The sequence below is a fragment of the Eulemur rufifrons genome, chromosome 10 (assembly GCF_041146395.1).
Source record: "Eulemur rufifrons isolate Redbay chromosome 10, OSU_ERuf_1, whole genome shotgun sequence".
Taxonomy (NCBI): Eukaryota; Metazoa; Chordata; class Mammalia; order Primates; family Lemuridae; genus Eulemur; species Eulemur rufifrons.
Window position 1 is genome coordinate 6,494,388 of NC_090992.1, and position 14,399 is coordinate 6,508,786.

The 14,399-nt window shown below is 54.6% G+C and overlaps 1 protein-coding gene across 5 annotated transcripts in view; it reads right to left on the reverse strand.

The window, feature by feature from the left end:
* The window catches only part of NRG2 (neuregulin 2), a 185,840-nt gene that overhangs the window by 13,537 nt on the left and 157,904 nt on the right, over positions 1 to 14,399 (reverse strand). For 2 of the 5 annotated variants that reach the window (XM_069484105.1, XM_069484104.1), the window contains exons 4-5: positions 9,055 to 9,175; positions 2,534 to 2,592 (exon numbers count right to left, since the gene is read on the reverse strand). The exons of 1 other annotated variant lie outside the window; for it this stretch is intronic. In XM_069484105.1, coding sequence (XP_069340206.1) covers positions 2,534 to 2,592; positions 9,055 to 9,175 — 180 coding nt within the window. Of the gene's footprint in view, positions 1 to 2,533; positions 2,593 to 2,967; positions 3,045 to 9,054; positions 9,176 to 14,399 lie in introns of all 5 variants that reach the window. 2 more of the 5 variants (XM_069484102.1, XM_069484103.1) reach the window with 1 other exon arrangement.

The window sequence follows — 14,399 nt, forward strand, 5'->3', positions numbered from 1 at the left end:
GTGTGGTGTAAGCACGTGCTCCTGTGTATGCACGTGTGCGTGGTGGTGTGCGCACGTGCTCCTGTTTAAGCACGTGTGCATCACGTGCTCCTGTGTATGCATGTGTGCGTGCTGGTGTGAGCACGTGCGCATGCACGTGTGAGCACGTGCTTGTGGTTTGCTCACGTGTGCACGTGTATAAGCACGTGCTTGTGCGTCTGTGCTTGACTTGCAGGCATGTGTGCTCTTTTACATGGTGGCGTACAGATCTACAAGCTTTAACTCTCGGGGAGTGGAGGAGCTGTCAGTGGAAAAAGGAGAAGCTTCAAAGTGCTATTGTGGCCGCAGGCCCTGTTTCCTTGGTCTCTGCAAAACATAACCTGGTCTAGATGCTGTCTTGGCAGGCTGCAAAGGTCTGGGAGTCGGCCTGTGGGGGTGGTGCTGCCCCCGCAGGCCAGTCAGAGCTGGGAGAGGCACCGGATCCCAACAACAATGGCGGGCTTTCTGCGGAGCCCTTCACGGGCAGTGCTTCATTTCATCCCCATAGCAACCCGATAGGTATAAATGCTACCATCTCCATTTCACAGATGAGAAAACAAATTCGGAGAGGTTAAAGGAGGCCCCAGAACTAGTGAGCTCAGCAGCCAGCATTTTTATTCAGGTCTATTTGAATCTGAAGCCAGAACACTTAACTAGCACTTTACACTACCTTTTCAGCAATTGTCTGCTAGAGCAGTGCATGAAGTGCTCTCTGGGAAAATGCTTGAAGAGCATAAATCCTCTACAGAAAGGTAACAGTCATGGTACTGGTGACACTAGGCAGCAAGGCCTGGGCTGCCTTTGCCGGCTCTTTTCTGGGCTCCTGAGGCCCTGCTCACCCGCCCAGCAGAGCTGAGCTGAAAGCTGAAGCAGCCCAGCTGGCCCGGAGGCCTTGGACAGCGGCCCGAGTTCCCGAGGCTCTGCTGCTCTGATTCAGGACAGGCCGGGACTCCCTGTCCAGAACAGTCCCATAAGCCCAGGAGGCTCTCGGCAGAAAGGAAAATGACCCCACTGCCTCTCCCACCTGGCCCATGGCTCTGCCTGGCTGCTCTGCCTCCAGCTGAGGTCCCTCCTGCCCTATAATCCTCCACATGGGGCTGAATATGACTCTGAAATTCTTCCGGAGCCTGGGTTCTAGAGAATTCTGTTGGGTCACACGTCCGTTCCATAAGCTCTGCCCTTACCACCATAGTCTTCCTCCCTGGCCTCTGCCAACAGAGGGGCCTGGCAAGAGCGCTGCTTCCCCCACTTTGTTAAGACAGTTGACCCTCTGGGCTGACCAGTCCCTACCCCCTGAGGCCTCTGCTCCCCTGCTGGGTTGGGTTGGGAGTAATTTCTGGGCTTTTACGCTGTGATCTGAGGAGGGCCGGGAAAGGCTGAGTTTTCCCCCCTGAGACCCAAGTCCCAAACTCCTTTTCTCCGAGGGCTTCCTAAATGGTCGCCTGGGCCCCGCCTTTGGCATTTTCCCGAGTTCTACCTCCTAACATCCAGGTACCATCTGCACACTCCAGTTCCTAACTCCTCATGGGACCCAGCTGTCCTCCCTGGAGAGGAGGAGGTAGCAGGTGGTTTGGGCAGGAGCTTAGTTTTTCTGCAGGTTGGGGTGGGTGACAAAGGACAGGCCTTGCAGACCAGTAGACCACAGGGCCCCAAACAGAATCTACCGCTGGCCTGTGGCTTTTTGCTCAGCTCTACCTCCACCTGGTGGCACTTGGTGGAACTGCTCCCAGGCCCCAAATAAAACACTCCACAATTACGGCTGCATCCCTGGGCCACAGGGCTCATTTTTTTTTTTTTTTTTCTTAGCAAACTGTGTAAACCATAAAGCTTCAACCTCAGGAGTGGAACTAAAGAAGGGAATGAAATCCTAGATGGGTATAAGACCATAGAGGTCCTGGAGAGAGTCACCAATTATCCCTGAGTCCTCATTCCCTCTGTCTTTTAGCATCTGCAGCACTCTCCACCCCCGCCGCATCCTGTAGCCACGTAAATGTCGCCAGCATCCATGGAAACCATTGCCCTGGGTCCTGCTCTCTCTCAGTCCCTCTTCCTCTCACCCCCCATTTCCAAACCTGAAAACAAACTCTGGCCAGACTAGAAGACAGGCTTTCTGAGAACTTATTTTTCTCTCTCTCAAACACACCACACAGGCACACACTCACTGCCTGGCCCTCAAACAGCCTTCAGAGGCAGGTGAAGGTTCTGCAAATGCTTCTTCCCCTTCTGGCCAGGCTACTTGAGCCCAGAAGTGGGGAGGAGGCCTAGGCTTGGCCCCGACTGCTGCAGAGAGAACCCAGCATTACTGTGCCCAGGCGGTACAGCCGATGTATGCAGGTGGGGGTGCCGGGGGTGTATCGGTCTCCTCTGCACAGGCTTCTGGTGAGCACTGAGGACCGAGAGGAGCCCAGGACACTCCCTACTTCCCCCCCAGTCTTGCTAAGCAAGGCCCCATCCCTCCCGCAGGGGAAGACTGTCAGTCACCAGGGAAGAGAAGAAATAGAAGAAAGAGACATACTGGAGAAGTTGACCATTGCGAACTGCTGACACCTGTCCCCGGTGTATCCCACAGGACACCTACCAAAAGAAAGAAAACCAGAAAGAGAGAGCCAGGATAGCAAGACACAGGCATCGCAACACCCCGGCACGGGCTCCTGCCAATGCCAGCTGGGTTCCTTGCCACCGTTACCATTTGTACTGGCCTTGCCACTCTGCCCCTTACCTGCAGCCCTGAACTTTAAACCCAAAGATTAGGCCAAAAATGAAAAACAAAGCAAAACAAAACAAAACAAAAGAACTAACAAACCAAAATACAAAAAAGAAAAGAGAAACAAAACAAAACAGCCAAAGATCAAAACAACCAACACCCCTGGCCCTATGCCCTACATTGGGGGGACTGCACCCGGAAGCTTTCTAAGGAGCAGGGACTCGTGTTTGTATCTTCAAACATACTTTGCTTAGGATCTGGCATGTACAATCGCAAAGGCAGTTTCTCCAAACATCTCTGTCCGAAGAATCCGTTTGGACATCTGGAGAAGGAAAAGGGGAAAAATCACAGAACAAACTGGCATCATCCACGAGGCTAAGGTTAGAAATCAAAGTGCACAGTGATGAATGAGAAAAACCAAGTCAGGCGCTTGGGGTCACACTTGTAGCTGAAGGGGCTGGAGTCGGGGCTGGGTGGAGGGCTCGGAAATCCTTAAACATCTCTCTAATAGATGTGGCTCCATGGGTGGCGGGGAAGGTGGGGTGGGGCAGGGAGGAGGATGATTTAGGGAAGTGGGGTGGGGGAAGATGGGAAGCTACTGACTAATTGTCCTACTGGTCACTGAGACTTTCCTTCTTACCTGCCTGTGCCCCATGAAGCCAGAGCTGTAGCCCCTTTGCGCCAGGTGGTCAGCTGGCAGGGTGCTGGGGGCCTTAAGGAATACCAAGCTCTTGGGAGCCACTCCTCCCAGGCCCTACCCAAGGATTGTCTGCTTGGCCCTGGGCAGGTTTTCTCATCCATGAAACAGCCCCCAGAAAGCTCAGAGGAGAACTCTGGACTGCTGTTCCTAGCCTGTGTGTGTCCATGACAAAAGTGACCTAGGAGGTGTTTTATCTATTCTCTCAAAGAGGGTTCTGTGGCCAAATAAGTTTAGGAAATCCACTCCCAGGGCTCCTTGTAGAGCTGTAGTGCACATTAGCATATGAAAGGCTATAAAAAGTTTTATAGGAGGAAATAGCTGAACTTTCCAGTATGTCCTAAATTTATTTGACCATGGAAGTTGTTTTTGAAGAAGCCTTGTAGAACATGGTTTAGGAAGGCTGCCCTAGAGCAATTTATGTGGGACAAGCTTAGTGGGGACAGGGAAAAGAGCAGCATCCCAAAGCTGGCCTTCCTGACACCAGGTGCGGGGGCTGTGACCTTAGGTGGCAAGAATCACAATGGGGGCTGCAGCAGGCTCACTGGGGGACCCTGGAAGCCTGTTCCAATTCTGGGGCCTACTGGCAGCCAGCCTGGGAACCCTGCCCTTTCCCTGAGACCTGCTCCTCCACTGCTGCCTGACTCTGCCCTGGATCTTGTTCTCCCATCGGGCCCTGCCTATGCCCCGAAGCACCCCTCTTTCTCATCTTCCTGACCTCGTCCTCACCCCTAAAGTGCACTTCCTTCTGCTCTCTGGCTGCCACCTCTCTCCTCAAGTGAATCTCAGTCTTGCAGATTTCTGGGAGACATGCCCAGCCCTGTACTCTCTTCTGAACCCCAGCAAGGCCAGAGACCTAAGGAGAGGCTTAAAGACAGGGGTAGACTGACCCCTTCCCCACATCTCCCTGCTCAGAGATGGGTCTATACTGCCTCTGCCTCTTCTTCCTTAGGAAATCAGGTAAGCCCATCACCAGTGTCGCCCTTGGCCCTAGGCTACTATACAACAATAATCAAGCTAAACTTCCTCAAGAGGTCAGTGTTCTCTACCTCGTAGCATTCCAGTATATACCATCAGTCAGCCCTTGGGCTTCTAGTGTGCTGTGGCCATTGGCTGTGATAGATACTCATGAAAGCCCTGTAGCCTCAGATCTAGAGAAGTAGGGAATGGGAGTGGGGGGTGAGCGGAGAGTTGGAGTTTCTCTGGGCCTCAACGGCATCTCCCCCAGGGGGGCAGGAGGGTGGTCCTTGTGGTGGGAGTGTACGTGTGGTGTGCCTGGGCAGTGGGGGACGGAGGTCGGCTGGGGAGTGTATTGGGAAAGTGGTGGGGGTGGGCAGTGCATGCTCATCCTGTTGAACAGGGTGGCTTGGAGGAGGAGGCGACCATCAGTCCCTTGTCAATACATCCTTCTCTGAGCCCTGGCCCTCATCCCTAATCATCCAGCCCAGGAAAATGGAAGCAGTGGCTAAAGCTTCCCAACCAACTCCAGCCAGGCTCAGCTCTTCTTCCCCAGCTCTTGGAAAACTGATACCCACTTGGGATTGGGATGGGGACTCGGGGGGGCGGAGAGAGGGGAGAAGTGATTTTTCAAACAGAAGTGCCTTTGGGGGTGGAGGATAAAGACCCAGGAAGTTGCCAGAATGACTCTTGGAATCCACAAAGTAACAAGAAAGAGAGAGATTTGTCTGTGTCCAATGTCTGAGATCAGCCTGGCTCTTGGAGGAAGGGCCACCTGTGTATGAGTGTGTATGAGTGTGTGTAAGAGAGAGAATGGGGGAGTGCAGCGGCAAGAGGGGACAAAGGGGAAATTTATTACCATCGCTGACAAGCCGAGCTGCTGTCCCATGACTCTTGGACCAATGATAACTAAATATGTCCCTGTGTCCCTGCTCCCACACCCAGCCTGGACTGCCCTGACTGCATCTTCGTCTCTTTCATGGCCACTGAGTTGCACAACTCCAGGTGGCGCCACTGACATAGTCTACAACACGAATGTGCCCCTGGAGTTATGCAACATTATGGTGCTAACCTTCCTGCCTTGAGAAAGTGTGCTCCCCACTGGCTGAACAAAAGACAGGGCACTGGGGGATGGCATGGGGTGGGGTGCTGTTCTGTGGGGCACTGCTCCTTCAGGGGCTCCTGAACACTCCTAGTTCTCTCCTGAGTCCTGCTTGTTGAGGATGGGCCAGGAGGCTGGGGCTTCCCTAGAGGAGGCTTTGGGAGTGAGGTAGGCTTATGGCCTCTCTAACCTGCATCCAAGACCAGGGTAAGAAGGTACAGTGTACAGTACATTAACCTACCAACCAGGGTGGGAGTCTGGGATTGAGCAAACAGGGATTGAGCCTCTGAATTTCAGGGGCACAGAGGACAGATTAGAAGGAGCAGCAGGTAACAGCCTTCCCAGCCCTTCCCACCAGGTCATCAGCCATGACTCTGGGAAGGTCTGTCCCCAGGGCTGGAGAAGAGCAGGGTGAGAAAGGGGCAGAGAGGAGAGCCCATGGGCTGCATCTGGGGTGACAGAGAGGTCAGGGCCTCTGCCTTCCCCTTTCCCCACCCCACCTCCCGGGCCTCAGTTTCTCCTTTTGGTAGCCTGGGGATAATGCCATGTGTGCTGCCCTCACCCGGGGAAGGGGGAGGATGAAGGATGAAGGCGTGCCCCGGGCACTGGAGGGGTGAGGGGCTCTGAGTTCATGGGGTGGAGATGTGGTGAGGATGAGCAGGCAGATGGCTGTGGGACGGGGATCGCCTGGACATGGAGGGAGGGATGGGGATGAGCCGATGGGGGAGGCATGCCACTGGTATGTGCACAGGGCTGGAAAGAGAGTCTTGTTCTGTCATCATCCCCTGAACCAGTCCCCAAGAGTCACGCACCAACTGTGCTCTGCAAACACACGGAGAGAAGAGGAGAAAGCAGCAAGAGGGAGTGCAGAGGCCCCTGTCTGGCCCAGACAGGGGACAGTCACCTTGATTTGGACTCCCATTTTCAAATCCCCCTAAGTTTTCTTTTTTAAAACAAAATTCAGTATCAGTGACACTGTTTCTTTTGGCACTGAATTCCAGAAAAACAGGAGGGACGGAGTGTGCCTGCTTTCCAACACTCCCTGCAGGACTCTGAACCAATACACAACAACAAGTGTAAGAAAACCAGGAAGGAAAACTGAGTTTTATAGAAACTGGAATGAAACTGACCAGTGTAGTTTCATTATCCAAGCTAAGCGGAAATGCAAAAAAATCAAAATAAAAAGTAAACAAACAGCACAAATGGTAAGACGTGAGTTCCATTTCCTAAGTTCTTTCCTTTTTATTCCGTTCAGGTGTCATCAGAAACCCCAAGAGGCCTTCCCCCCTTCCCTCCCAGCTCACCCGCCCCCAGAATGGCCTCTGGGCTCTGCCCTGCCCCCCTCCCCCCTGCCCTTCTCCAGCACAGCTCTGAGGACCTGCATCCCCACCAGGGATGTCCCTCTCCCCTGAGGGCTGACAAGGGGAGTCAGGGAAGTCAGTTTCAGGAGCCCTGGCTGGACCCGGAGGGAGGGGGTTGAAATGGGGAGGTGGTGGCTCTGGGACCAAGTTCAAGTTCTAAGCAGCGAAGCCCAGGTGCCTGGGGGCGACAGGAAACAGGGTACCACCTTCATGGTACCTCAGGCTCCTGCCCTCTGCTCCTCTCAGGTTTAGCTGGGCAGGACCCACAGGCCCTAGGGGTGCGGCCTTGCTGGCGGGGCCCTCGGGGAGCCCACATATCACATCACTCCTTTCCCACGCTGAACTCTAGCACTGCAGCCCTGGGCCCCCATGGCCCTCAGCCCAGCACCTGTCCTGGGGATGGGGAGAAACCATCCCTGCCTGGAGCCAGGGCTCACTTCCGCAACAAGGCTGGCTTCCCTTCAGGGGTCCAAAGGGCTAGGGAAGAGGAGAGGCCTGGTGTGAGTGTTTGGAGGACAAGAAAACGGGGTGCAGGGCTGGGCTGTCCCTGTGACGTATCCAGGACTCCTATGAGTTTCTAGTAGATCTAGATTCCAAAGAGCTCAGAGCATTTTCAAGGCTAGAATGTTCCCTAGGGTCTGCGACACTAACATGACAGCATCCTAGAGGCAGAAGGAGGGGGAGGATGAGGGGCTGAGTCTGGTCTGAGAACTTTCCTGGTGGACCTGCTGTCGCTGTTGGGACTGTCTCCTGAGAGTCAGGACGGGGGAGGGGGGAGGGGAATGGCAGCAGGTGAAGGGCAGGGCCGGGGAGGACACCCGCGAAGGAGGCCAGCTGGGGCAAGAGCCACAGCTCCGCCTGGTGGTGCAGGCCAATCTAGCCCTGCACGAGCTGAGTGTGAAGGAGGCGGAGCTCCAGCCGCTCCTTATCACATCAGATGGAGGGGTCTTTAAAAGTCCTGGCCTCCTTACCAGGCTCAAGTCCTGGGAAAGGCAGGGGCCAGGGAGGGAGTGGAAGGCCAGAGGCAGGACAGCCAAGAAGTGCTGAGTCTGGCCTTGTCTGTGGAGAGGTCAAACACCTCTCTCTGACTCTCCATTAGGACTTTGGTGGCCTTTGCCCAGATGCCACGGGAATGGGGCAGCTTTGGCACCTTGCCAGGGCTCTAGGCTTGGGCTGCTTTGAAAAACCAAGGCTGTTAACTAGACCCCCCTCCTCCTCCTTATCAAGATCTGGCCAGAGCCTGTGCTGCCCTCTCCCTCCTAACACACCTACTAGAAACTCTGTCGAGGGGACACTGTGGGCCCAGCTGCCTAGGAGATCTGGCTGGACCTGAACAAGCCCACCCTGATGGCCTTGCTCCCACCTGCCCTGTTTGCTGTGGGGAGTGGGTGGTTCTGAGCTCCTTGGAGTTCCTGCTGGGGCCACCCTGCCTGGCTGGTGAGCAAGCTCTGGCCCTTGGGGAGGCAGAGAGGCCCCAACTTTAGCCTCTCCTCCACCCCAACTCCCCCACTGGGCCACAGCCAGAATGGTATCCTTGCTGGTACCCCCACCCCACGGAGGGGGGCTAGGGGCTTAAGGGGCACAGGCAGCAGCCAGGGCATATTTGGACAACGGGGTCCTGTAGGGCAGGACGAGCAGCCAGATCCCGAGGTCGGTACTGGGTTCTGGGCAGATCCTTCTTTTCTTCTCAAGTCTATAGGAGCAAGACTCAGCTGCCAAGGGCTCTGGAACCTATGCTCTGCCTGAGCCTGCCAGGCTCCTCACTGCTGGGGAAGATGCAGCCTGGCACGTGTTCCTCAAGAACAAAGTTTGGAGAGTTGTTGAGAGGTGGGGAGGGAAGAAGGCGGGGTAGAGGGTGGGGAGAGAGAGAGAGAGAAAGAGAGAGAGAGGGAGAGAACCCAGTGCCCCAGTGCCTAGAGCGTAGATAAACTGGCATCCCCATCTCCCTAAAGGGTGTTGGGGAAAGGGTAGACATCAGGAGACAGGGTGGGTGGGGGTCTGGGAACTGGGACTGCAGAAGCCCCTGTGCCCCTTAGAGCTTACATCTCCCTATATTCCAGGAAAAGGCCAGGAAGTGGGGCAAACCTCCCTGTCTATACCCCTTTGGGGACCCCTTGTCAGCGGCTTGAAGCTGCTTTTCCTAGAGCCCTCCACTTCTGCCCCAGCATCTCCCACCCTACTCTTGCCCCCATGCCCACCCCCACTGGTCACTTACTTGCAGGAGAGCTGGTTGATGCCTTCAATGTAGTAACAGACGCCTCCATTGACACAATAGGACTTGGCTGTCTCGTTGCACTTCCGGGCATGCCCCGACCAGGATGACAGGGTGGTGCTCACTGGGGGTATGAGAGACACGTGCCAGTGACCCACTGAGACCACCTCTGGGCCCCCAGAGTCATACCCTGCATGGCCCTTCATGTCCCATTTCAAAACTGGAAGACCACCAGAGACTGCAGGAATGACCAGAGAGGTCTGGTGGTCCCTCCCAGTCTCCAACAAAGCAAATGGGAGGCCACCACGAGGTCTGCCCATCTGCCCAGTGTGATCCTGCACCCACACTCTGGCCAAACCTCCAAAGGCCAGGAAGATTTTCTTTTTTTGGAGAGGGTGAAAAGATAGCAAAAACTGCTTCCTCTGCTGGAATAATGGCCCACCTCCCCACTCCCCTGCCTGTTTTCTGGGGGCTCCACTGTGGGTGGATGAGGTGCTGATGTCTGATGTGGGGAACAAAGGCGGAAGGTGGTGCAGAGAGGAGACACCTCCACCTGTCTGCACTGCTTGCACTCTCATGGTGGGCCAGGGAGTGGCTGGAAGGGAGCTGGGCTTTCAGGGGAATGATACCTTTTGAACACTGTCATTTTCTAAGATCTGGAAAGATAGAGGGGAACCCTAGCTTCTACTCTCTCCCCCCTTTCTCCCAGGGCTGGGCTGGCTCCAAGCCTCCCAGGAATGCTACAAAGGCCACTGTGCACTGTCTCCATAAGCACCCAAAGTGTTCCTCACATGCCCCCACACCAGGCAAGTCCCTTCCTCTCCCACCTAGTCGGCTGCTGCCTCTGGAGGGAGCCTCCAGGCCTTGGACAGCCCAGGCTGTAAATCATGGGCTTCAGGTTGTTGGGGAGGAGACAGGGCTTGGAGAGGGACAGGGGCAGCTGGGGCGTGGAGCTGGGGGAGAGCAAGACTGGTTTAAGGCTGCTCACCCAGACTGCGCATCTGACTGATCAGATTCACTCAGGAAACGAAAATAACTAAAGCTCTGTGCCCCCATTAGGAGATGGCATCCAGAAAGCTGGTTTCAAATAAAATTTCTGACCCCAAACATCAGTTTTCACGTGTAAGATGACACCCAGCCTGTTGTACCCAGATTGGACAGCAAGAAACAGGTCCTCGCTCCCTCATCTCTCTGGGCCTCCTACCCAGCACTGGCCTCCTGACCGAGGTGGTCCATCCTACCTTGGCTGGCCCTGTCTCCTCAGGGTGTTGAGTCTCTGTCACTCCCCTCGGTGCTGGGGGGAGGTGAGAGGAGGAGGAGGAGGGCAGGCACTTGGCGCCCTCAGTGTTTAGACGTGTGGGGAGACAGATGGAGCGTGGGGGACTGCGAGTGTATACACAGCTCTGGTCTGTGTATGTCAGAGGAGCTCGCTGATAAAACCCAGCGGGCAGGGCCAGCTCCACCCTCCCCTCTGCATCATGCCCTGTCCCTGCTGAGGTCTCCCTCCTCTGCTAAACCCCAAATGCAGCTGGCACCCACATGCTGGCTGGGGAGAGGAGGCCTCCTGCTGGTCTCTGCCCCAATTCTGGGTCAGTGAGACCCAGGGAACCAAGGAAGGGACAGAGAGAGAAACAGCTGAGGTGACCACGCCTGCGAGTTGTAAAATCCGATTGCTGAGAGGACACTAGAGGTTGTCCTGCCCTTCATCTACGCTGCAAAGGAGGAGCCGGCGAAGTGCCCGTCCGGAGTCACAATGTGTTTTGACAAAGCCTCAGGGCCCCTGAGTCCTAGTTGTAAACTCATGCTGGCCTCTGCCCGGGGGACAAGCACGTCAGCACGAACGCTTGAATTGAGTAGACGAAGGCAAACGGGCCACAGGCCTGGGTCCTCCTGTGGGCCGTGGCCAAGCCAGAGACATCTCGGCCTGGATTGCCAGGCCCAGCTTGGCTCCCTGGGCAGTCGGGGTGGCAGGGACCGCAGCTACACACTTGGGCTTGTCACACATACATATCTGTGCTCATCGAGGCCTTGGGAGGCAGACAACAACCCCCGAAGAAAGGTGGGGCCTCCCCAGTTGGGTGCGTTGGGCCTGGGCTGCCAGCACCATGTCATCCCGGGGACTAGGCCAGGGCCCCAGCAAGGAAAGAGGGAGGACAATGAGTAGGTGTGGGGGAATAGTGACCACAGGCCTTTCCACCTCAGAGAGGCCACCCCTCAGTAATGGCAGGGCCTTCCTAAGTCACGAGAGCCCGACCATGCTGGTGGTGAAGCCACTCGCAGGAAGATTTCCACACTGGAGAGGTGTGCCCATGCTGTGGCGTGGTTACGCTATCCTAGCACGTGTGGGCTCCACGCTCCCTTGGCAGTGTAGCAGCATTTCTCCACTGTGCTCTCCTGTGTTGGGAGAAGCAAAGGTGACATATGGACTCTGGTTGGGCTGTTCCCTTGATACCTCCACGTGGATGGCTCACAGCACCCAAACCCAACACACCCCTGCCCTGCTCCTCTAAGAAGCCGGGTACTCTCCTGCCCAGGACATTGAAACATCAGTGTCTCAGAGAGGCCTGTCCTGACTCCTCACTGCTCAGGCTCCTCCCTTATGCCTTCTCTCAGCTTCACACATGTCTCCTTGGAGTACTTATTCTAACGTGGTTACATGGCAAGGTGTGCAGCTGTTAGCTTCACCCCAGAACCCCAGCATCTATCATGGTGCCTTGCACACAGTAGGTGCTTAATAGATATTTACTGGATGAATGAGCAAATAAATATCTTATTCTTTGGAGAAAAGTGCCTTCTGCTACCATCCCAGGGGCTAGTCTGGTATCCCTGGCTGAAGGTGATATCTTTTCTGTAGATTAAAGCATTGTCTCCTATTAAATGCAAATATTCCTGGGAGGTCATTAGGGAAATGAAAATCAAAACCACAATGAGATGCCATTTCACACCCACTGGGATGGCCAGAATAAAGAAGTTGGATAATAACAAGTTATGGCAAGGATACAGAGAAATTGGAGCCCTCGTGCATTGCTGGTGAGAATGTAAAATAGCATAACTGCTTTGAAAAACAGTCTGGGAGTTCCTAAGAAAATTAAACATAGGACTACCATGTGCTCCAGAAATTCCACACCTAGGTATATGCCCAGGAGATTGAAAACCTATGTTCACACAAAAGCTTGCACACAAATGTCCACAGCGGCATTATTCATAATAGCCGAAATATGGAAACAATCCAAGTGACCCCACAATCCAAACTGATGAATGGATAAATAAAATGTGGTATATTCATACAGTGGAAAATTATTTAGCCATAAAAAAGAATGAAGTACTGATACATGCTACAACATGGATGAACCTTGAAAACATTAAGTAGAAGCAGCCAGTTACCATGACCACATATTGTATGATTCTGTTAATACAAAATAGCCAGAATAAGTAAATCCATATAGACAGAAAGTAGATTAGTGGGTTCCAGGGGCTGGAGGGAGAGAGACATGGGGAAGGACTGCTAATGGGCATGGGGTTTCTTTTTGGGATGTAAAAATGTTCTGAAACTAGCGGTGATGGTTATACAACTGTGTGACTATACTAAAAACCACTTAATTGTATACTTTAAGAGGATGAATTTTATGGTGTGTAAATTATAGCTCAAAAAATTAGTTTCCAAACATGCCTGGCCGGGGTAAGCCCAGTGAGTCTACACCAGCCGCAGTGCCTTGGGGCCTGGTGCCTGGGTGCGAGTTTTTTGGGGCCCCAGCGCAGTGAGGACGGGACTGGGGCGGCGGAGGCGCCTCCCTGCTGCCCACTGCTGCGACTGCTTTTTGCCCTCGCACTCAGAGAGAACCTCTATTTATCTTTCCAGGCTCAGATCATCCATCCTCTTCATCCGTCAGGGCTCCCTTCCTACCTGGGTGTTGGCCCCTCTCCCTTTGGTAAAGTGGCCTATCCTTCCTCTTAGTCTGTTAGAAAAGACAGACACTTTTCGGTTCAGGTTTTAGCTTCCTGCCACCTGAGGGGAGCCAAGACCAGGACTCCCCAGAGCTCAGAGTAAGGTCTTGTAGAATAAGCACTTGCTGAATTCATGGCTGAGAGTGCGCGCGCGTGCGTGTGTGTGTGTGTGTGTGTGTGTGTGTAAGCATCTAGCCTTTTAAAGCCCTGAGGTAAGGGAGAGGTCCAGGGGCCTCTCCAGGCTTCCACAGTCCCATGATTCCCCAGGTCAAAGCTGCCTGCCCTCTGGGGCAAAGCCCAACTTCCTAGGACTGGTCCATCCTCCTCAGGACATTCCCAAGCTCCCTTCCTTAACTTGGAAGTGGGTTGGACCAAGCTGATTGCTATGTTACAAGCACCACAAACTGCCTGCTGACTCCTCCTCATCTTTCTAGCTAGCTCAGGAAGGCAGGAAGGCTCTCGTGAGCTGGCAGAGCTGTGACTTCAAGGAGAGCATGCTCAGATTTGGGCAAGGAGCATCGGCCTCCACCTGAACAGAGCAGAAGCCATCCAAGAACCAAAGTGATATCTCTTGAGCAGCCTGCTGCCCCTTGACAGCTTTCCTGTTTCCTCTTCTGGACGCCCCACCCTTGTAGCCCTGGCTTCCCTAGGGCCTGGGAGGGCCAAGCCAACCCACCTTGGGATGAGTCAGAGGGGGGCAGACACAACTGCCTGCCCTCCACTCCCCTCCCCAGAGTGTGGTTGCTGCAGGTCTCCTGGGTTCCATGGGTAAACAAGGGTCCTGGGCATCTCTGCCCGGGAAAATATCCTCCTGGTCCCCTGTAGTGGCCCTGCCCACCTGCCCACATCAAAGGTAGGCTTTTGCCTGCCACGGACTGCACGGCCCGGACTGTGTGTTGCTTGAGTGCACAGGATGTCAGACTCAACATCAAACTCAGAATCCCCGAATTTTAGGGGGAAAGGGCTTAAAAGATCATCTAGCTTAGCTTCATGATGGGAAAACTGAAGACTAGGGAGCTGCAGTAACTTGCTCAAGGTTGCACGACATACAGCTGGGACTACATGAAATCTCTGAACTCTTTCCACTGCTCTGCCCAGCTGCCCTCCTGCTAGGCTGGAGGGACAAGAGGCAAGAACCCTGCAGGAAGCTGGGATTCAGATATGCCCTCAGAGCCTGGCCCAAAGGCTCCACTATCTGGTTCCCAAGCTGATCAGTTCGTGGCCTGGTGAGGGCTGACAGGAGCCCGCGTGTGTGGCGGGACGGCAGTTTATCTGAGAGGTTTCACCACTTCTCCAGCCTCGGGCCCCACGCCCATGCCGGAGAGAGGGCACTCCTGTGGGGTTCTGCATGGCAGCCTCTCCCTCTTACCCCTCCAGGGAAGTGCCCCTACATGGTATCCCGG